General features: G+C 47.2%; 1 protein-coding gene across 1 annotated transcript in view; it reads right to left on the bottom strand.

The window, feature by feature from the left end:
* Positions 1-1,791: 1,791 nt before the first annotated feature.
* The window catches only part of LOC119464423 (aldehyde dehydrogenase 1A1), a 97,328-nt gene continuing 76,928 nt past the window's right edge, over positions 1,792-22,191 (bottom strand). The window contains exons 9-12 of the mRNA XM_037725385.2: positions 15,759-16,081; positions 5,746-5,820; positions 5,586-5,625; positions 1,792-1,936 (exon numbers count right to left, since the gene is read on the bottom strand). Of these exons, the coding sequence (XP_037581313.1) occupies positions 1,904-1,936; positions 5,586-5,625; positions 5,746-5,820; positions 15,759-16,081 (471 nt within the window). The 3' untranslated portion in view covers positions 1,792-1,903. The remainder of the gene's footprint in view (positions 1,937-5,585; positions 5,626-5,745; positions 5,821-15,758; positions 16,082-22,191) is intronic.

Genomic DNA, 22,191 nt, shown 5'->3' with positions numbered 1-22,191 from the left:
CTCTAGCACAGTCACACAGTCACTGCTCATGCACCGGCATGCCAGTACGATTTCAAAATTTACGCGCCACTCCTGTCAAACTCTCAAAACCGATTAATCGAACAATTAGTCTAATCGATTAAGTCAATTAAACGAAAGGTGAACATCGATAAAGAATAATCGTGTTGCGGGATACAATTAATCGATTAATCATTCATCGAAGTTACCAACACTAGTTCGCTCGGTTACGCCACCGACACTGCGCTCTAAAACTAGGAAGTTTACCATCAAGTATGCGGTCCGTATAGTAAGTAACATGGCCACAAAGAACGTCAAACGCAAAGTCAGAGAGGCTTAGACAATCTCATGGGTGGCGGTAATGGAAAAGAAACTTGCTATGAGTAGCTACCTAAGAGGAAAAAAAAGAAATAAAGAAATAAACATTTTATGATAACTCAAAGGGAAGCGAGATCAGGATGCCTTAGAACGCGCACATACAAAGCGAGATACAACAAAAAGTATACATGTGCTTGCTGCGGTTAACCTAGGGAAACGATGGAGCATATTAATTAGATCGTGAAGATATCTGTCCAGCGGTCGGTTTAGGCTTCTCTGGTCCCCATTGAAGCCCTTAGGTTCAGCGACAGCAAGGGTGAAGTAAACATGTCCGCAATAGAGATTATATCATAAGGAGTATTCATTTATCATATTTATTTATCATATATTATTCATTTCCATTAATTTATCATTTCGTTAATTCAATAAGTAAGTAGAAGTAATTTCCCCTATGGTGTCCTTGGTGTCATTGTTTGTTGGCTTCGTATGATATGATTAATAAAAATCAGGCCCCTCGGTTACCTTTCTTCTCGTTCAATAGACTAGTAATAGGTGAGTGGACGTTTGGTGGCAGAAAAGTGTGTAAATCCCAAACAACGGAGATGTATGAAAATAAAGTTCCTAATAGTGGTTCAGAAAATTTGATGCGGGGAATTCTGTTTTTTTTTATTATTTTTTTAGGATGGGTAGGGCATTAGGCAAAATAATAAGAGGTTGGCGGCGCAACCTGTCACCCCGTTTCAAAGGAAACGCTCATAGCAGCCATCCATACATCCGCGGCGCCGGCCGTGCGGGGGAAAGACAACAAACAACCAGAAAGCTCGTCTTCGCGCACAGCATTAGTCGCAAGCGTCTCCCGGTAAAGATTACGGTTGCATAAGCTGCAGTTGCCGGGAAGCAGCAACTGCAGCATACGAAGCAGGGACTGACGTAACTACAGTTTCGTATGTAAAAGAAGAACCCGCCTAGCAAGTGACTTGCGTTGTGACAGTGCTATGGGAAGGCCACGTATAGTGAGGACTCCTGAAGAGCATACGAGGCGCGGCGAAAGTGTGGTTAAATGCATTCGATCTTCTCTCTGCTGCACTCTTCGTAGGTGCACGAAGTAGCGGCGCAAGCCAAGTCGCAGGCCGTTGAAAGTGCATGTGAATGTCGCCATGTGAATAATTTCAAGCTACGTCGCAATGGGTAATCGTTCTAGGTGTGGTTTGCAGCTGCGCTGTCCAACCACCTTCGTAGCGTGGATTGGAGACCAATGTTTTCAGAGGGGTTGAACGCATAGTGGACGCCATGCGGCTGCACATACTCATCTTTTTCGGTGACCGCTGGCTTGCTGCGATATACTATAATGACGAGGCCTGCGCTCTTCTGGGGCTGTTAAGTGGCCGGCTGTGCGATTGTATGTGAGGAGAACGCGTTATCTTGCTCATGTGTTTGATCTGTCCTGCTTCACGCTACACACGAGAAACAGCAAGCTTTACCTACAATAGCCAAAAATATATTTTAGAGGAGCTCAAGCGAGGAGCGAAAATTGCCAGGCAGCGTGAGTTACAAAAGCTGCACCATGCATCCTTTTGATGTAATATATTCAGGAATTCTTCTCCGTTACCTTCGTGATGACCTGTTAGAAAAAAAAAAGAAAAAAAAATCACGACAGCTCAGTTAGTGCTCTTCGCAATGCTAATGCTTTAAGAAAGACATTTAAATGTTGGAACGTGTGGCACAGCATCTTGTGAAATATTGCTATTGCAGAAAAAAAAACGAACATCATCTAAAAAAGTTCACAGAGGATTACGATACTCCATAATGCAAAATTTGAGCACAGCTCCAGACATTGGCTGGCGCGGACAATGTCTCGTGCGGCACGTTTGAGACGGAGCGAAGCGTTGTAGCATGGAGATTGTTGTAGAAAGGGGTGAAAAGCTGGTTTAAGTGCAACGCGATAACTGTCTCTCAATAGAGGACACCTCAACCGCGTTGCACAGGGGGGATGGGGGTTGAGAGTTAGAAGAGAGGAGAGAAAGATCGCAAGCGCAGCAGCAGCAGCACCTGACGCGCCGGAGGGCAGGCCAAGGTTGAGACCCGGTCAGCAAGGCCGGTGTCGTCAGCGAAGCTCAGCAGGGCACGCTAGAGCTCACCTAACACTCAAGCACAACGATAGCGGCGAGCGAGTCGGAGATGGTCGAAACTCTGATCTGGGTGTGAAGCGCGGCGGCTTTTATACATGACTCGTCGGAGGGAATAAAGTTCTCTCTCTCTCTCTCTCTCGTCGAAGGTTCTAGAGTAATCGCTGGTGAGCGCGTGGCTTCCAGAAAACGTTACACAATTCGCGTCACGCATGCAATCAGTTTACAAAAAGCTTTCGTGACAACAGCCAACAGATAGAAGTTTGGATAACATTCGAGAAACTTCTGAAACACGCAGACGCGTCGTGAGTCGAGGAATAACGTTTAACATTTGTTAGCCGCTGAAACGCAGTGACTGGAAAAGATAAAGTGAACAGACGACGCGCTAGGGTGCCTCGATGCCAGCGCCGCCGTTCAGGGTGGTGCCAACCTTTGACCGCCCCCGCGCCGCCGCTTTCTCGCTGCGACGCCATATTGTGTCACAGCGAGCCGTTGCGATTGCTTGGTGCCGGTGCTGAGTTCGAGGCACAGTGCGCGCGGATGCTTCGCGGACGCTTCTACTTGCTAGACAGTGTTCAGCCGCATGACTGACAAGCTATCACGTGCATCGTGTCGACATGACGGGCTGTTGTGTTCCCAAGTGCGCCGGATCGACGCGTAAAGGACTGCGTTGTTTTCGCTTCCCCCGGGACCCAGAGCGACGGAAGAGATGGGAAGCCCAAGTAAAGCGCGATCACTGGAAGGCAACGGATAACTCCTGCATTTGCGAGGTAAGTGTCAATAATGTTTAGACTACCGCACCGCGTTTTTCATTTAAATAAGGAAGTATTCTCCGATCCTCGCTCACGTACCTACGTTCGCTCACGAACTAAGTAAGCACTGCACCGATGCTGTCTGAGTAGTGTATGGTTTGCGAGCGCGCGTCGCATAGGCTTTTTTCGTTTTGATGGGCGCAGTCTGTACCCTTATTTTAAGGACTGACGAAGATGCTTAGCCGCGAAATAGTCTTACATTAGCTACGAATCGTCACGTAAGCCACCTATTTTCCTTTTTCACGGGAAGCACACATCGTGTGTGTCTCTTGTTTCTTTTTTTTTTTTTTTCGGTACTGGTTATTTGGGACTAAAGAACGCAGTGCTTCGTCTGGGGAGAGCGGCTGTTTTGTACGTGGTAAGCGAAACATTGTGATTTTCTCTGATTTCTCAGGAGATATCTTGCGGACCTCAGGGTGTTACGTTACATAGCTGATTTTTTAGACTTGTACATATTTGTAGCGTGGTGATCGTAAGCCGATGGTCATTCGTGCTCATTCCCGATCGTAGTGGGTACTGTGACGGTCTTTAAATGCCTGTGCACGGTATGCCCAGGTGTAGTAGAGTTAAGGGGCATCATGGGACCAAAATGTTTCGGCGCTTTCTGGCATGGTGTCTGTTGTAGCCTGTGCATTTCTTCGAAACGTGTGAAGCGAGGTAATACAGCATTGCTTCTGCTAAAATTTATTTTTAAGCACTGTAATGGGTTCTCTGTATTTACAAGGCAACTTTTCATATCAATAAGCACTTTTGTTGTTTTACCTGTACTGAGAAACACTTTGAAGAGGACCAGTACGAGGGAAATCGACAGGATGGGCGCCGTCTGTTAAAGTCAACAGCCCTACATCATCATGGACTATATTTTCGAAGTGAAAAACATTGCTAATCTGTATTTGACTGTCTTAGTTTCATTTACGGTTTTTGTACGTGATATGTATGCAGTGTTGTTTATTTTGTCAATGTAGTTATCAGTGTTCTAATGGTTATTTATGAAATGTTCTGTACTCGCCATCGATGTGTTTGGCTGATGCGACGTATTCGATGGTAGCTGATGTATGTATTCTGGCTGGATATCTGGCTGGATATCTTGATTAATATTACCCGCGGTTGCGTTTTCTTGTTTGCATTCTTGTTTTGGATTTATATTGTGTGTAATAAGGTTGATGTACTCACTTGAACCCCTCCCCCCCCCCCCCCCCATGTAATGAATAAATAAAAAAAACTCTCTATCCCGAATTGTGTGTCGAGCCTACCTTGCGAATTAATTTTTTTATCTCGTCTTTCAACATAACCTTCAGGCGCCAAACAGTACATATAATTTTTCATGCACATATCTCTTTCATGATTGATTGTACTAGACATTATAAGTAAATGTATTTTGTGCACCGTTTGATTTCTTGTGTGTACTACGCAAGATTGACACAGACAAGTTATGTTACATTTTTCTCTACAGCACTAACTAAACCTTATTTTCACATCGCAGTTATTTTTACACCAGCTTAATCCTGTCAGCACACAGTTTTGTGGGCAAAAAAAGCAAAAATTGCGCGTAGATATCGTCAAATAAGTGCAACGAACGCGAAGAGCACGCGCAACGCAAGGGAAACTAACCGCCGTGCGCGAGTGGCTGGCTACGGTAAAGGAGGCGTGACGTGTAAACCAAAATACAACAGCGAAAAAGAAAAACTTCCACACACAGGGGGTCGCAAACCTTATATACCAAGCATCGAAGCGCAAAAAAAAAAAAAAAATAGTGCGTATTTTAAACATACACACGGCATAATAAATGTGATTGAATTAGGCAACTTGGGGCGTGTTCCCGGCGCCATACATTTACGTCTTCGACCTTCGACGAGTTAACGGCTATTGGTTATAAAGCTATGCAGATGGGACACCGATAAAAAAATCCTCATCAAGGCAAAGCACTTGGAAGCGCGCCGCGAGTAACACTTTATGAACGCAAGCGTAGCTGAGTCTCAGCTCGTGTGACACAATATGGCGGCGCCAGCGGGGTTGTCTCCACCCTGGACGGCGGCGCTGGGCATCGAGGCACCCTACGACGCGCGGTACTCTGGCGCCATCTCGTAGCGATCGTCGGCACTAAGATTTTTTTCTCGTCCTTCGCTCGGTTACGCCGCCGACCCTCGCCGCAGGAACGGGCCACGCTCTAAAACATACGAGAAAAAATAGGTGGCTGAAAAAGAGGTTCAGTTCTAAAATATTTATACTCGCTGAATACTCTTGCACTGAATACTCCACATCACAAAGTTGGAATGACGGAGAGGAATTTCAAAATAGTAACTATACAGAGGTTAGATTCTCGATCACTCACCGTTTTAACTTCCGTGTATGCCAGGATGCCTTCTTCGCCCCTGGTGTAAAAAATTCGTGTAAACAACGTTAGTGTGCAATCCCTATTTCACTTCCTCTGTCTTTCTTAACATACACTAGCGACATATGCAGAAGTTACTGTTTTGCATCACGCAACTTACATTTCGCGCGAAAGTCCTGACATCTTGTAACCTCCGAACGGAGTCTGCGGGCTGATTTCCATAAACGTGTTGATCCTGGGAACGAGAAGACGTAAGCATGACATGACGCCTTATCAGACATTTCACACACTTTTCTTCTCCGCACAGGAAAATACGGAACATAACACATAGGTATCGAGAACGCGTCCTCGGCGCTTTTTGAAAGAGCGCTACGGGTCTTTCCATTTTTCTGTACGTGACGATATTATCCGTTAAAATAAAGGCAACCCACCACGGTTACTTAACGGCCATGTTGCTGCGCTGCTATAGGTCGCGGGATCAATCCCGGCCGCATTTCGATGGGGGCGAAATGCAAAAACGCCCCCATGTCCCGTGCATTGTGGACACGTTAAAGGCCACCTGGTGGTCGAAATTAATCCGGCGTCCCTCACTACGGCATGCCTCATATTCAGATCGTGGTTGAGGCACGTAGAAACCCAGAATTCAATTCAATGAAGGTCCATTGGTTAGGCAAAGCTTCTCGTAGCAGCGCGATGAGAGAGGAAACACTGTCCTATTCCAAATCTCGACCTTTTAAGCACCGCTCGGGTGCCCCAAATATGTGTCTTGGAATGAAAGCAGCCGATGCTTTAGTGGAGCAACCTTCCACTGCACGGAATGTGTGATACTATCTGTAAGCGTTCGGTATTACATTGCAAGCGTCCTTGCAAGTCAAAATGTCTCAAAGAATACGACAGCCACGAGGAGTGGTCTCCGGGTGAGTCGGCACGTTTAATTTATTCGGTCTGTAGCACTGCTGTCTGTTGGGCGTGTTAGCATACGAACATGGATATTATTTTAGCGCCAGCTATTGTCTGCTGCCGATACAATGTTCCCAAGTTTATTCCGTTAAGCTGTTCTAAGTTTCAAAGGCAACATGATCGTGCTCTCGAGTTCCTGCTCGCCTCATATTTAAGCGCAAGCAATATGTGACACCCTTCTGGATGCCACTGTAAAAGACCCCGCAGGACGAGACCCAGAAACCCACTCGGGTTAGAGTCTCCGGAGTAACGTCTTGCACTTTCTAAGCAGAGGAACAGAACGGCTTAATTTCAGTCATTTTTTTTTTTCAGTCAAGGGACATCAGCAGGTACATCGATCTTTTATGCTACTGCTAATGCCATGCTTTTTTTTTTTTTTTTTTTTGTAGAACACACCATGCTGTCTGAACATTTGCTTAATGCACTGACATGGAATCTCTAGGAAGTGACCACTGCGGGATCGTCATATGAGCTCTTAAAGTTTGGGCACCCCCGAGAAAAGCAAAAGTTGTATACAGTCGAATGCCTTTAGAGAGAGTAAACTTTAATGGGGAAAGGCAAAAAAAAAAAAAAAAAAAAAAACAAGGAAAATGTGGGTGGAGCCCCTAGTCCAGGGCCCCACTGGCTTGAGCGGCTCGCTGGGCTTGGTCCAGGAGAGCCAGCTGACTGTCCTGTTCCTCGTCCGCAAGCCATGCCTCACACTGCCTTAGAAAGTGTTGTTTAGTAAATTTGTGTGTGTTCGCTTGTGGAGGTCTTCTCGCGCATATGAGTGTGATGTGTGGCAATGTAGGCTTTTCGCCACACCACGGACATTTGTCTGCGTACGCTTCGCCATGTATTTGTCTTAGCTTGTGTAGATTAGGATAAGTGTTCGTTTGGAGTCGGCGCCAGTCTGTCGCTTGCCGTCTGGTCAATTTTGGATGGGGCCTGCCGAACTCCCGTCTTTCCTCTCTTTGTTGTTCAAAGATATCTCTCGCAGTCGTTGGAAAGTCCCTACGTGGCTGGTCCGCCGCTCGGATATTTAGTACTCGAGCTAATCGGTCCACTCTCGTATTTCCCTCCATGCCTTCGTGTGCCGGGCACCACGTGAGGCTGTGAAAATTACATAGCTTATTGCCTATGATCCTAATCACCGCGCGGGGTACCGCCCCTGACAGGAAGAGGCGACACGCCGCCTGTGAGTCGGTGATGACAGCCGCGGATGTCCCTCTGCATTCGGCGTCCTTCAAAGCTAAAGCTACCGCGGTCGCCTCAGCGGTTGCCGTACATGCGGTTTTTACTGATGCCCCTACTACCCGTTCCTGACACGTGGCGACTGCGATGTGTATGCCACATCCAGAGTAACTTGCGTCCGTGTAGTAGACGTCCGGCTTGCCTTCGAAACTCCTTCGCAATGCTCGCACCCGAGTCTCTCGTCTTCCCCCGTGGTACTTCGGGCTCATATTTTTGGGGATTGGTGCTACGCATATACGTGCCCGAATTTCCCTATCGAGAAGTGATGTATCGTCTGCGCTATAAAACGGACGAGGTGCATACCCCAGTCTGTTTAGAACAGTTCTCCCTTGTTTGGTTTTGCCTAACCTCTCTCTCTGAGACAAGAAAACGGCCGCTGCGTGTTCTTCGAAGGTGTTGTACACCCCTAGCTTCTCCATTCGTTCCGTGCTGGTGCTCTGAGGGAGCCCAAGGGCAGCCTTATATGCTCGTCGCATTATAATGTCCAACTGTTTAATCTCTTGTGCGGTGGTGTTTAAGTACGGGATGCTATACGTGACTCGACTGATGACAAAAGCGTGCACTAGTCTAATTGTCTCGTCCTCCGAAAAGCCTTCTCTACTGCGCGTGACCCTGCGGATCATTTTCGCCACATTCATCACCGTGCCCTTTAGCAACCGTTCGCATGCTCCGCGTTGGCTTTCGGTTGAATCCATATCCCCAGAATATTTAGGGTTTGCACTTCGCGGACTTCCTGTCCGTTCAGAGTGAGTTCTATACTCGGCCGGTTTGCCCGCCTGGAATATCTTGCACGCACCCGAACGAACTCTGACTTTTCGGGGGTGCATGCCATTCCCGCCTCCCGTGCGAAAAGCTCTACCTGGTCGATTGCCCACTGCAAGAGGTCCTGTTTTTCACCGTAGGATCCTCGAGTCACCCATATGGTGATATCATCCGCGTATATGGCACTTCCTAATCTCGCTTCCCTTTCCAACTCTGTTGCTAACCTCCTTATGGTCACATTAAAGAGGAGTGGAGAAAGTGGGGAGCCCTGGGGGGTACCCCTGTTCGGCAGCGTGAAAGGTTCCGACCTTGTGGATCCTATTCCTATGGTCGCCCTACGATCACACAGGAAGCTCCTTGCGTATTGATATATTCGCTCTCCACAGCCCACTGACTCCAGGCCCTGCAGAATGGCCTCGTGAGATATTGTATCGAAGGCTTTCCGCAAGTCTAAGGCCAGCACTACGTTGTCATTTGCCCCAATATGTGGGTGTAGTACCTCGTGCTGTAAAGCTAGGAAAACATCCTGCGCAGATATGTTGGGACGGAAACCAAACATGTTCGCGGGAAAAAGGTCGTTTGTTTCCATGTGGTCCGCGAGTCGAGTTTGTACTACTTTTTCGAAGAGCTTTCCTGCACAGGAGGTCAGGGATATAGGCCTGAGATTTTGTATATCTCGAGGCTTGCCCGGTTTCGGAATCAAGATAATGTTGGCCGATTTCCATTCATTGGGGATTTCTCCTCCTTCTATCCATACCTGTTCATTAAAGTATTTGGTGAGCTCCTCTAAACTCTCGTGACTGAGGTTCCGGATCATGGCATTTGTGATCTGATCCGGTCCCGGTGCCGTGTTCTTTTGAAAGGATTGAGCCGCCGCATACACCTCAGCCACGGTAATCGGAGCGTCCATATCCGGCTGGGGCGGTCCCTCGTACCGCTCTTTGCGACGCGTTATGTCACCCGCAGTTAGTCCCACATAAAAATGCTTGAGCTTTTGGATCAAGTCCTTTGGGTCGCCTGCGTACTCGTTTTCTATTAGTTTTAGCGTTTTCTGTGTAGCCGTTTTAGTTCCCCCCGGGTTCATCATGCTGCGCAGGACATACCACGTTTTCTTCGTCCCGAGTGTTCCCCTGAGAGAGTTGCAAAATTGGCGCCAATTCCCCTCATATAGTTCCTGCGCATACGAATTCGCCTGCTCGGCCAGTTGAGCGATCCTTATCTTAAGCTTGCGGTTCATCTTTTGCCTCTTCCATCTTCTGGTCAACCCTCGACGGGCTTCCCATAAGTGCATTAGGTGCTTGTCCACCACGGGGTAATTTTCGGTTGTGACCACTGTCTTTGTCACTCGTTTTAATGTGTCCCTTAGCTGAGCTGCCCACTCCGCAATGTCCGTGATCGACCCTGTCGTGACCTGCTGCTTGCGGTATTTTGTCCAGTGTGTCAACCTAGCTTCGGTCACTCTCCGTCTTATTCTCGCAGAGTTTACGGATATGCTTAGTATGAAATGATCGCTTCCAAGGTTATCCCCCAGGTTTGTCCATACCGCTTCTTACTCCCTATTCGTAAAGGCTAAGTCGGGTGATGTGTCTCTGGATGCACTGTTTCCCGTTCTAGTGGGCATGTCGACCTGGTTTAGAAGTGCGAGATCGTATTTTTCCATGAGATCTAGCAGCGTCCGCCCCTTTGCAGAGTTAACCCTATAGGGTTAACTCTGGGGTTATATGGAATGGGGTTATATATAACCCCATTCCACGTGTTGCGCATTAAAGTCCCCTAAAATAATAATATTATCCTTGCCCATTGCCTTGTTCATCGTTTCCGCCACTATGCTCTCGAAATCCGCGTGTCGCTCCTTGGGAGGGCTGTAAGTATTTAAGATTACCGTCTTAGGCTTACCCCGTTTGTGCGGCCATACTGTAATTCTCTGATGCTGTACTGGTTCCCCCTGACTGTACTCTACACTCAGCGCCACGTCCTTTTTAGCGTACGTGGCTATCTGAGGGTAGTCCGGATGCTCATATAAATCATAGCCCTTAAGGCTCCGGCGAAATTTTCCTATCTCCTGTAGGCAAATAATGTCCGGAGGCACTGGCGCCGACTCAATATATTGTGTGAAGTTGGCGTGCTTTCTGCCCAACGTGTTGCAGTTCCACTGCCATATCTCAATGCGTTCTTCAGATCTGGTCTTTGGGTGACTAGCCATTATTGGTACAATCGCTGTCCGAAACCTCTAAGTTCTTGGGTCCTCTCGTGGGGTCCCCCGTACTGTGGCTAGTTCTCTTACGAGTTCCTCCTCCTGCTCCCGTCGCGAGGCACTCCTCCATGTGTCGTTTGAACTTGTGAAACTCTGCGAACAGCAATTGCATATTCTGTGCCAATTGCTCTGTTGTCACTGGTTGCGCATTGCTTGATCTGTTGTTAGGTTGTATCTGTGTTAGCTGTGTGTTCTTTGTCACCGTCCTCTTTAGAGCTTCAAGCTCAGCCCTCAACTCAGATAAACTACTCTTTAAAAGGAGATTCTCTTCTACTATCTTACGGTATTCGGGGTGCTGCGTAATAGGTGTGCTTGGTGTTTTAGGTCTGGCAGTGGGAGACACGACTTGCGCCCAGCTTACCTGACTCTGTTGCGGTTGGCTCTTTGCCAGTGGGGCCCCAGAGGATGTGGCCTGATTATGCCCCTTCTGTTCACGTCTTTGTTGCTTCTGCTGTGGACGCGGTGTCCGAGGTCTGGACAATGATCTCTGTTGATCCCGCTGGTCCACCGAGGCTTGCTCCCTCGATGGCGACCGGGTTAGAGAATGTCCGCGATGAACGCTTTCCTGGAAATTCGGGAAACTCTTGAGTTCCTCTTCCTCGTCCTCTGTGGCGAACCAATGCGGGGGCCGCCTCTGGTGGCCACCTTTCGATGGACGTCTTCGAAGCTGTCTGAGAGGTTTGAGGCGTTTGGGGCACGCCCTATCTCCCGTCGGATGCTCTCCACCGCAAATGGCACATTTGGGAGAACAGTCATGTCCGTCGGCTGGTTCCCGCGCTCCGCACACGCGGCAAACGGGAAGGTCGGGCTGTGGGCACACGTCTGTGCGATGTCCCACGCCACAGCAGCTCCTGCAAAACTGCACCGCATTTCTGTATGGCCGGCATGTCTTTTCGCCACCGTAATAATAAACACATCTTGGCACGACGTCTCCGAAGAAGGTGATCAGGGCATTCTGCGAGTCTCCCAACATTCGAGCGTCCACGATTTCCACCTGCTGGGTACGAAGCCTCAGATGAGCTTTGAGCGTTGCTGATGGCGTATGCGGCTCGATGCCGTGAATGACTCCACGTACTGTCCCCTCACCAGTTGTCACGTATGCATTGATGGGGTGAGGTCGGCCATTAATGTTAAGTGAACTGACGGCCTGTACCCTGCGCGCCGTATCCTGGTCAGGTGTAGAGACGATGGCAATGTTTGACCCCGGCTTGATGCGCAGGATGAAATCATCACTTGGTACCTTGTTTTGGCAGGCCTCCACTACGGCTCTCGCCATTTCTTGGCTGTTCACATTTCTGAGGGGTAGACCCTGGTGCGGACGGATAACTATCTTCAGATCCTCTCGGGGTAAAGGCGGCAGCCGCCGTCTTCTCGGACGGCCGCGATGTGCGCTATGCTTAGCTTCCGCGCCCTGCGACGCGTCTCCTTCGTGCGACTGCTTGCGCTCCTTTGCTTGTTTCCGCTTTTCGCGTAAAGACAGGACCCTCTCCCATCCTGCTTCTATTGCGGCATCGCCTGTTGGAACGGCGTCTCGCGTATTATCGCTATCTCTGTCCACCGTGCCATCTTCGTGATGGGATGACGTGAGGGATGTTCGAGTGTCATTAAAGCCCATACATTCGTCGTCGACAGACGGCCTCGGAATGTGCTGAGTCGATGTGGAAGGCCCCCCGGCGCTAGTGCCTGCCATCAGGCTCGTCGTCGGTGCCGTGATCGCCGTCTCCATGCGCACACCCGCCGGCGTCGCCACCGCTGCCCTACTCGTCGTTAGGGTTAGCGGGGCCGCCAAGTGGTGGATGTGGGAAAATGGTCGTACAATGCCGATAACTGGTCCGGTTGGGCCGAAATTGGTGTCGTAGGATTCCGGAGCACTTCCCGGATCAGATGGTATAAATCTTCGGTGGGTCCCTGGAGGTGGTCCACCGAAAAAACATCGAGAAAGCGGGCGCAATGTGAGTGCGTCAACTACAGAGGTGCAGCGTCTCAAAAAAACCGAATGCCTTTATTACCAAGTGCTTGGGGCCTCCCAAATCATTCGTTATAAAGACATCACTTCATTGTAAAGGTCGCGCACCGCTCGCAAGAGAACCGGGACAGAATTATTCCTTCTTTATAAAGGTCATTTCGTTGTAGAGCCGTTCGTTGTAGTTGTAGAGCGCGTTCGGTCTGGTGGTAGAGCGCCCGCCTCGGCTGCGGGAGGTTGTGCGTTCGATTCCCACAACCGCCGGGCACCAACTGGTTCAAATGGTCACAAGTGTACCCCGGCCTGGCGTTCGGCTTTCTTCAGAGGTGATACGCTTGGGAAAGGAGCCTGCACCCTTAATTCCCGTCGAAACCCTCGTGAGCACAACAAAAAGGAGGTTTTGGTCGCTCCCATGGTGACAATTTCAAATGTGGCGATGGCGTATGAAGACGATGGCATGACGATATGAGAAAAACCGCATCAGGGTGATTCCACGAGAGATCAACGCGGGTCCAAAAATTCATATTTTAGATTTCATTCAATATTTTATATTTTGTGCGCATATCACTTGGTAGTACGACAGTGAACTTGCCTTCTTTGACAAATGGATACTTTAGGAGAAAAAAAATCGAAATTCTTCAGGTTGCAGGCGCCATTTTCATGCACCGGGTATTCTTGCAAATTCACAACAATGTGAAATTCAAAATATTACGGCTACAAAGAATGCATTTTCCTGTGTAAAACGCTTACGCAAAGAAGAGTCTGCAAGCGTTGTTTGAGGCTTCTGTGCAAAACGGAAGTGTTTTAGAAAAAATTCTTAATTTGCTACACTTTTCGAAATTTGCTATATTTACGAATTTTTATCTACTCAACTAATGCATGTAGCCTTTTGAAATTTGGTGGACTGTGAGACCTTAACCTGTTTAACGATTGTGCTGAATATTGTTGCTGTAGCACAAATTTCCATTTTTACAGTTTGCCTCACATGTGAAGTTTTTACGAAAATGAACACTATTTAAAAATCAAAATAAAAAAAAACCCATCGTTAATTTTTCTCAAAAGTTCGTAAACAGTTGTCCACAGACACTGGAAGAAGAACATTAAAAAACATCTTGCATTATTTTGTTTTTAATGACAATATATGTGGTAGAAATGAGAGCTTCGCCGGGATGCAGCAAGGTGCTAAGAAATAGGGACATCGGGGTAAAAAGAACGTCCATTAGCCGCTGACTTGCCTAAACTTGGCCATGATTGCGACAAAAGGGTAATTTTACCCTTATGGTTAATACTTATTGTGGGCGTTTATTACGCACGTCTTCTTCATCTGTATATTATCATCATCATCCTACGTTGCACGATCCTGATCTTCAGTTATGTGTGATCATCATCATCATCGGGTGTGTGCTTTTGCTGGTTCGCTCCCAAGCCAACAGAGACGTCATATTATGCATAAAATACCATTTAGTACAATACACATTCTCTTGAATGTGAGTGAAGATACGTGAACAGAGCAACCTTTACATGGCTCATTTTATTTAACAAGTGTGCGTAGCCTGCAGCGCAGATAATTGCAGATTTAACGGTGAACTCCCTGTGCATGTACACAAGTAACAAAATTAACGGCAGGTAAAAGTCTCTAAAAATGTTGTACTCGCCATGGCTCCATCGGAAGCGTCATTATACAGCATAGCCTAAGTTACGGTGGGGGGGGGGGGGGGGGGGGGCGATGGTGTTGGTTAGGGCTGATTTAGCTGGAAGTCCACCACAGCTTCAACTAGCGATTATGCCCGTGATTCAATCGCCCGTGTTGACCATGCTCGCCAACTTGCGCGTGCTCGTCTGCAAGTGTCTCAAGAAAATCAGAAACAACGCTACGACCTCCGTCACCGTGATGTGTATTTTGCGCCCGGAACCCTCGTGTCGCTTTGGTCACCATCGCGTAAAGTTGGCCTTTGTGAAAAACTGCTCTCCTGTTACACAGGCCCATATCGCGTGCTCCGCCAAGTGACCGATGTCACCTACGAAATCATTCTAGCCACGCCCACTACGCCCTCCGCTGTGATCACCAGTGATATTGTCCACGTCGCCCGACTCAAACCCTACAACTCTCCAAGCGCATTGGATATTTAACAGCACCGTGACGGCGCTTTTGCCGCCGTGGGGGGGGGGGGGGGGGGGGGGGGGTTGTTTTACGATATCGTCGAAAGATGCTCAAGAGACGAGCCGCCGCGAGAAAGACGATGAAGTGTGTCTGTGCTCTTGGTGCGAGCGAGTGTGGGCCTGGCTGTCTGGCTCCAGTGTAAATAGCCTGTAAATAGTCTCTTTCGTCTGTGTCCTTCCACACGTAACAATATATAGACTGTACATGTGTACATATGTGTACATTATATACAGCGCTTATATAGCCCTTGCGCACCGCCGCGCCCCTAGCGGTCTCCATGCAAACCAGAGCTACGGACAACGAGGGACAAGGCTCGGCCCTAAAGTGCTTCGCTCTTAAAATGATAGGCGCGACGTTAAGAGAAAGGAAGACAGCGGCGTGTATTCGAGTGGAAACTGCGGAAGCAGCGTATGGTATCCGCGCACTGCGTTATTTATTTTTTAATAAGCCCGAGGGATGGTTCAGGACCCCTTTAATGTTTTGTTTCACTGGATACACTCAAGACATGTGCATTTCGGCGGTATTGGTTACGCATGCATGCAAGAACCCGAGAATCACCACATTCGCTTCACGGTTGGTTGGTCGATCCCTGCGATAGTTGAGCACTCTTCGCGGCCGTTGCGCGTACTGATGCGGACCCATTACGTCGGGCTAGCAATTGTAGAGGTAAATGTGCAACAGCGTTCTCACAAGGGTGCCACAAATGCGTATATGCCAGGATACAATGGCTAGCAACGCAGACCATGCAAAGCCTTGCACTAGTTTTGGAGACACCAAATACTCCCTTTTCCCGTGCTCCTGTGGTGTGTTGGAGTAACCAACGTATATGAAATAGCTTACCAAACGACGCCCGCTTGGAGGGCGTGCGACACAGTGTGCGCCGTGTTCAGGTCGCGGGTGAAGAGTCCCGCGGCGAGTCCGTACGTGGTCCTGTTGGCGCGCTCGATGACCTCCTCGGTGGAGCTGAACTTGAAGAGGCTCTGCACGGGGCCGAAGATTTCCTCGCGGGCGATGGTCATGTCGTCGTGCACGTCGGAGAACACCGTGGGCTGGACGAAGTAGCCGCGGCTGCCGTGGCGCTGGCCTCCGCACTGCAGCCGGGCGCCTTCGCGCTTGCCGGCCTCCACGTAGCCCAGCACACGCTCCATCTGCTCCTTGCTGACCTGCAGCCACAGATGGGATTATAAATAATTTCCGCGCTGCAAAAAAAAAAAAATACATAGCGGTGCATGCTGTTGATTGTGCAATTTATGAGAGGATTCGTTATATGGTTCGCCCAGAGCCCCATACGAGCTAGTACTTTTATGGCTAAGCGCGGATGAACGTGCAGACTTCAGTCGACCCTTATCGGAGGGAGCCAATGAAGACAGCGGTACAAGGCAATGTTGGCGCATGTTCAGGAGACAAAACTACATAAATGTGAACGCTGCTGCGTTTACACAATCGACTTACCTATTCCTCCCTTGTCTCATAGCACACGCAAATACAGGGCATTTCAGCGAACACTTTTAAATGTTTTTGAAGGTTGCCTGTGTCAGATAGCACAATTCTAGTTCATGAGCCGGTCTACTCGAAGAGGCGGACATTCCTTTTTTTTTTTTTTTTTTTGCACAAAAAAAAAAAAAAACTGAAATGAATAGTCAACTAAACAACAAAACTTCACGAATTCAGTTTCTAACTAGTTACCTTATGGTCCATATTGCAATTTATTCCGACGAGAGGAGTTACGCTGCGATTCAAGACGTCCACGGCTGCAGAGATCACAGCTCTGCGCAGTGCACTTCAAATTATTGACGCAGAGAGTACTGCAGTACATGGGCCGTGTTTTCCGACTCGAGACCGGCTTTACACAGTATGAAATCAGTTTTCCGACATGGAGCTCACGAACAGCTGACGTACGAAATTGTCAAACTGCACCACGACGTCAAACGGAAAGGCCACGAAATTATTTTCCAGCGGCTCCCTGGCCATTGCGGGATCAGTGGAAACGATCACGGAGACAAAGCTGCCCGAGAGTCACATGAAGAACAACACAGCGTTCCCATTCCTCTTTCCAGGACAGACGCTGCAAGGCAGCTTCGTCACCTGGCACGCAAGCTCTCTTTAACTGAGTGGAGCACCCCTAATAAAAGGCGCACCAGGCTACACGAACTGAACCCTTCGCTCCAACTCCGACCTTCACCCGGGATTCACCGACGTGAGGCATCGCTTCTATACCGGCTGTGGCTGGGAGTGGCTTGAACGACGGCGTACTGTGCATTGATTGGAATGACCGAAAGTGCTACGTGCGACGTATGCGGCAGTGAAGAGAACATCGAACATTTACCGTGTCACTGCGATAGATTTCAGTCGGAATTATCTATCGCATTGCGACGACTGCACGATCGGCCGTTGTCCGTGCAGGTGCTACTTGAAGACCGTCCCCATCGCTCGATGGCCCGCAAAGCTGTGAAGGTCTTTGTTGAGGGCGACTGGGCTATGTGAACGCCCCCTCGCCGCTCTCTACTTCATCTGTCTATTCCCTCTTTCCCATCCCCCAGAGTAGGGTAGCCACTATGAGGCCATGATTTTCCGCAGTTGTACCATGTTGCGTCGGTCCTTTGATGGCGCGGAGGCTCGCGAGGCCGTGACGGCGCTTACTCGTGGTACTTCGGTTGATGAGGTCGCGAGGTGCGCTTGGAGTTCAGTGCAAGTGAAGACGCTGACGCTGAGTTTTCTTTGTGCTGCAGACGTTCTTGCTCGATCACAGAGATGTTGTGCTCGACCTCTTCAAACAACCTGTCTTGTTTGCGAATTCCTTGCAAGTCGAGGTCATGCTACATGGCATACCGGCGTAGACGTGTTGACACTGTAGACAGTAGGATTTAATTCTTGATTTCGGTGTCGGCATCGGGGAAAGCACAGTGCTTAACAAGCTGTCGTAGTCTGGCGTAGAACGCGTCGAGTGATTCGTTTTCCATTTGCTTGGCTTGACGGAAGCGGTAAATCTCGAAGGTAGTGTTCACTCGGGGTGCGAAATAGCCATCGAGCTTCTTGCGTGCTGCGGTGTAGAGAGGTGTTGCGTTGCTGGAGCCATCGGTGCTTGAAACGGTAGACGCAGTTGCGGCTGCGGGAGGATCAGGTAGCGAACAGTAAATGTCATAAACTTCTTCACCAACGTAGTGTAGTAGTAGGGCCGTCTTCCGGGCGTCGGCTGTGATGCCGCAGGCTACGATGAAGTTTTCGAAGCGTTTCACCCACTTCAACCATTCGGTGCCGACGTTGTTGGCGTAAGTGGCACGCGCGTCGAAGAAAGGAAACGAGGGAAACATGCTGTGCGCCATACCGCAAAGTAGAAGTTCGGTCGATGTGTGCTGATATATTCGTCCCCTTTAAAATAGTTGCTTGGCAGCCTTCACGTAGTTCAGAGGCATCCTCGTCGCCATTGTAAGGTGTCGTAGTTCGAGTAATACGACTGATTACGACCGATTATGTCGGGAACGCACACTGGTTTATTTCTGCTACATCGCAGCCATCTTGGAAGCTCCCCTGCTCTCTGCCAGGGTTGCCTTCCTACATTCCAAAAAGTGCTATGCATGGACACTACACCGCCCACTTGCAGTGCGAGTAAAGCATGACCAACAAGGCTTTGCAATCTTTTTTTCGCGAAGGCCATGTGTACGCGCTCCCAGTTGTTGGAACACCACATCAACTGCTGCAGTGGTGCGGCAGGAACCGAAGCTCGGACGATGCCACAAATTTCGCATTTCTTGACACACTCCTCAAGGTCTTTGGCAATGTTAGGCCACCACACAATTCCACGAGCAAGCATCTTCATTTTGTTAATACCAGGGTGCTCTTCGTGCAGTAGGTTTAAGACGCTCTTCCGCAATGAACTGGGAATTACTACGTGGTTGTTCCAAAGAAGACAGTTCATTTCTAAGAAAAGGTGACTCTTTCTTAACTTCTTTTTATCCGCATTCACGAAAGAAAGTATCATTAATTTGCCCATTGTTGCAGACCTAGATTACCAGTACATGGAATCTATTGACATTACTATTGACGGCATTCCTCAGCTCATTAATAACTTGGTTTCTTCTTGAGCAGGTATTGGCAATATTAATTCTAAATTACTAAAGAATACAGTCTCAGTATCTAGCAAGTTTTTATTCCATATTTTCCATCAATCTTTAACGACAGGTCGGATTCCACAAGATTAGAAAACCCCCAAAGTCATACCCATCTTCAAAGACGATAACAAAAACTTGGCTGGAAACGCTGACATGCATATGCTGTAAAATGATGGAACATGGTATTGCTTCTCATGTTCACGATCCCCTAGAATCAAACAACTTTTTTTTTTATAATCAGCATGGTTTCAGAATAAGTTTGTTGTGCGAAACGCAATTGCTTGAATTTACAAGATCTACATTTTAACACGGACTCAAACCTTCAAACTGACTGCCTCTTTCTGGCTTTTTCTAAAGCTTGACTGCGTCGCCCATTGTCGCCTGTTTTTGAAACTCATTAAAACTTGATTCACTAACTTTATCCTGGCTTCGAAATTTTCTTTCAAACAGGCAGCAGTTTACTTTCGCTAACAGCTTCTCCTCGCCCCTTTTCGATGTTTCTTCCAGTGTACCGCACGCAAGTGTTCTTGGTCCCTTACTCATTCTAATCTACATTACTGACCTACCCAATGGCTTATCATGCATGCGCATATTCGCTGACGACTGCATTATCCGTCGCCTCATTAACAGCTCTGGTAACCACCAGATCCTCCAAAATGATCTTTACCAAACCACTAATCGGTGTGACACCTGGCTAATGATTCTAAATTTATCTAAATGTAAAGTGATGTCCTTTAGCCGCAAACGCTCTAACTCGGACTATTCTTACTGGATCAAAAATGTCCCATTATCTCGAGCCTCATCATTAAAATATCTAGGCATAAATCTTTCAACAAACCTCTCCTGGACTTCTCACATTACCACCGTCTGTGGCAGTGCTTCTGGATCACTGGGTTACCTGCGCCGAAACCTTCGAAACTCGCCTACACTTATCCGTAAACTGGCATTTGAAACATTCGTTCGCCCACGACTTGAGTTGGCCGCTCCGATCTGGTCTTCACACCAAAATTACTTAACATGTTGGAATCAATCTAAAATAGAGCCGAACATTTAATTTCCCGGAATTATAACTACCATTCTAGCGTAGCTCCAAATAAAGCTTCTTCTTTCACTTCAGCTGCTAAGTAATCGTCGCGACATAGCCCTCTTGTTATTTCATAAGTACGCCCACCACAGTGACAAATGCTACGCCTAGAAACTTCATCGCACACGTCACACAGATTGCACAATCATCCTAGCTTCACGTGCATCTACGGTAACACAGAAGCATTCAACTCGTCTGCAATTCCGCGCGCGATTCGTCTCTGGAACAGCCTCCCCGATAACATAGTTGCAGAAACTGACCGTGATAAATTCAGGCACTCACTCAACTCGCTTATCCCTTGTTCATCATACTCACTGTTTGGTTTTCTTTTCCTACGTTTTCCTTGCACTGTTGTACATTTTTTTACAAACTTATCGAGTTGTTTTTATTGTTCTAATACACAGCTTTATATCGTTAAAATGTTTAATTTTTTCACTTCTCTGCCCCTGGCTGCTGTTTGTTCTTTCGACCTTGATATTGTCGCGAGTTGACAATATTTGCCTGTTTCTTTGTTTCTATGCCCCCCCCCCCCCCCCCCCCCTTACTCAACGCCCCATGTAGGGGCCTTTTTACAAATGAAATAATAAAGAATGTAAAATGTATTTTACAAATTAAATAATAAATAATAAAATAGAAAGCTCATACCTGATAAAATATGGCTCTAGAACTTTGTCGACTGCTTTCGGTCACCCCTGCCATGCCATTTCGCGAACCATTCTGAGCTCCTCGTCTTTATCAGTTTCTTTCTAGTTATTTTACTTCCAGTTTCGACCTGGATAACTTTGCCAATACAATAAGTTGTGCCAACTGGGCGTCTATTAGCACTCAATGTGATCCTGAAAAAGCGCTCCAAAAATTCTGCTCATTATTTTTGAAAGCCGTATACGCTAGCACTACAATTGTCAAATGTAAGAAAAAAAAATTAAATTTCCCAGTAATCCTTGGATAACTAAAGGTTTGTTAACCAGCATGAGAAAAAAATATAATATTTACAGGAAGACTAAAAAAAAAGCCGTTCAATGTAAGCCTAGTACATCGCTATAAAAGATACAATACCATGTTGACCAATCTACTTAAAAAATCGAAACAGCTTTATTATGAGCAAGAATTCTGCACGGCTAGAAATAATCCTAAGAAACAATGACAACTTTTCAATGACTTTTTGAATACACCCCAGCGTAGTATAACCATTGATAAAATAAATTATAAAAATGAAACCTGCACCGAATCATCCTGTATAGCCAACTCATTTAGTAATTACTTCTATGAAGTGTACAATAATAGCCCGATAGCCTCTTAATATCCGTTAAAGCGTTGCAGTCATACCTTCTTTCTTTTTCCTGTCTCAGCCGATGAGGTCTGTTCTGCCATATTAAATCTAAGGAGAACTAGCCCAGGACTAGATAATGTCTCTGCCTACCACTTAAAACTTGTTGCTCCTCGTATTGTTGAAACACTGAGCCACATACTTAATCTAATTTTCAAATGTGGCATCTTTCCCTGTTCGCTTAACAAGGCCAAATTAATTAATTCCTGTTTATAAAAAAGGTGATAAATCTCAGGTGTCCAATTATTGCCCAATTTCTATTTTGTCCTCCATTAGTAAACTTATCGATAAATTATTTCTGAAGCGCTTAAACAGCTACCTAACAAAATTTTAACTATTGAAACCTTGCCAATTTGGTTTCCGTCCTGGCAGTTCGACCAGCTTAGCTTTTATAGCATTAACCGATTAAATCAGATGTTCTATTGATAGAGGTGAATTCGTTGGCTCAGTGTTTCTAGACATTACTAAAGCTTTTGACACTGTTAATCATCCCATTTTGTTTAACAAACTAGAATCGTTAGGTATAACAGGTCCAGCTTTAACTTTTCTAAGAAATTACTTGACCGCGAGCAAACAGTCTGTGTAAGGGGTGCTTATTCCGAATCAAAAGTAATTAATACTGGGACCCTTGTGGTTTTGCATTTACATTAACGACTTATCTGATTTCCTTAATATTTCTAATACAATTCTATATGCTGATGATAGCACCATTTCTCTGTCAGACAAGTCTTTACCAACCTTACTCCTTAAACT

Source organism: Dermacentor silvarum, chromosome 9 (genome assembly GCF_013339745.2).
Source record: "Dermacentor silvarum isolate Dsil-2018 chromosome 9, BIME_Dsil_1.4, whole genome shotgun sequence".
Classification (NCBI taxonomy): Eukaryota; Metazoa; Arthropoda; class Arachnida; order Ixodida; family Ixodidae; genus Dermacentor; species Dermacentor silvarum.
Note: the sequence above shows the minus strand (reverse complement) of the source record. Positions and strands in the feature narration are given on the sequence as shown.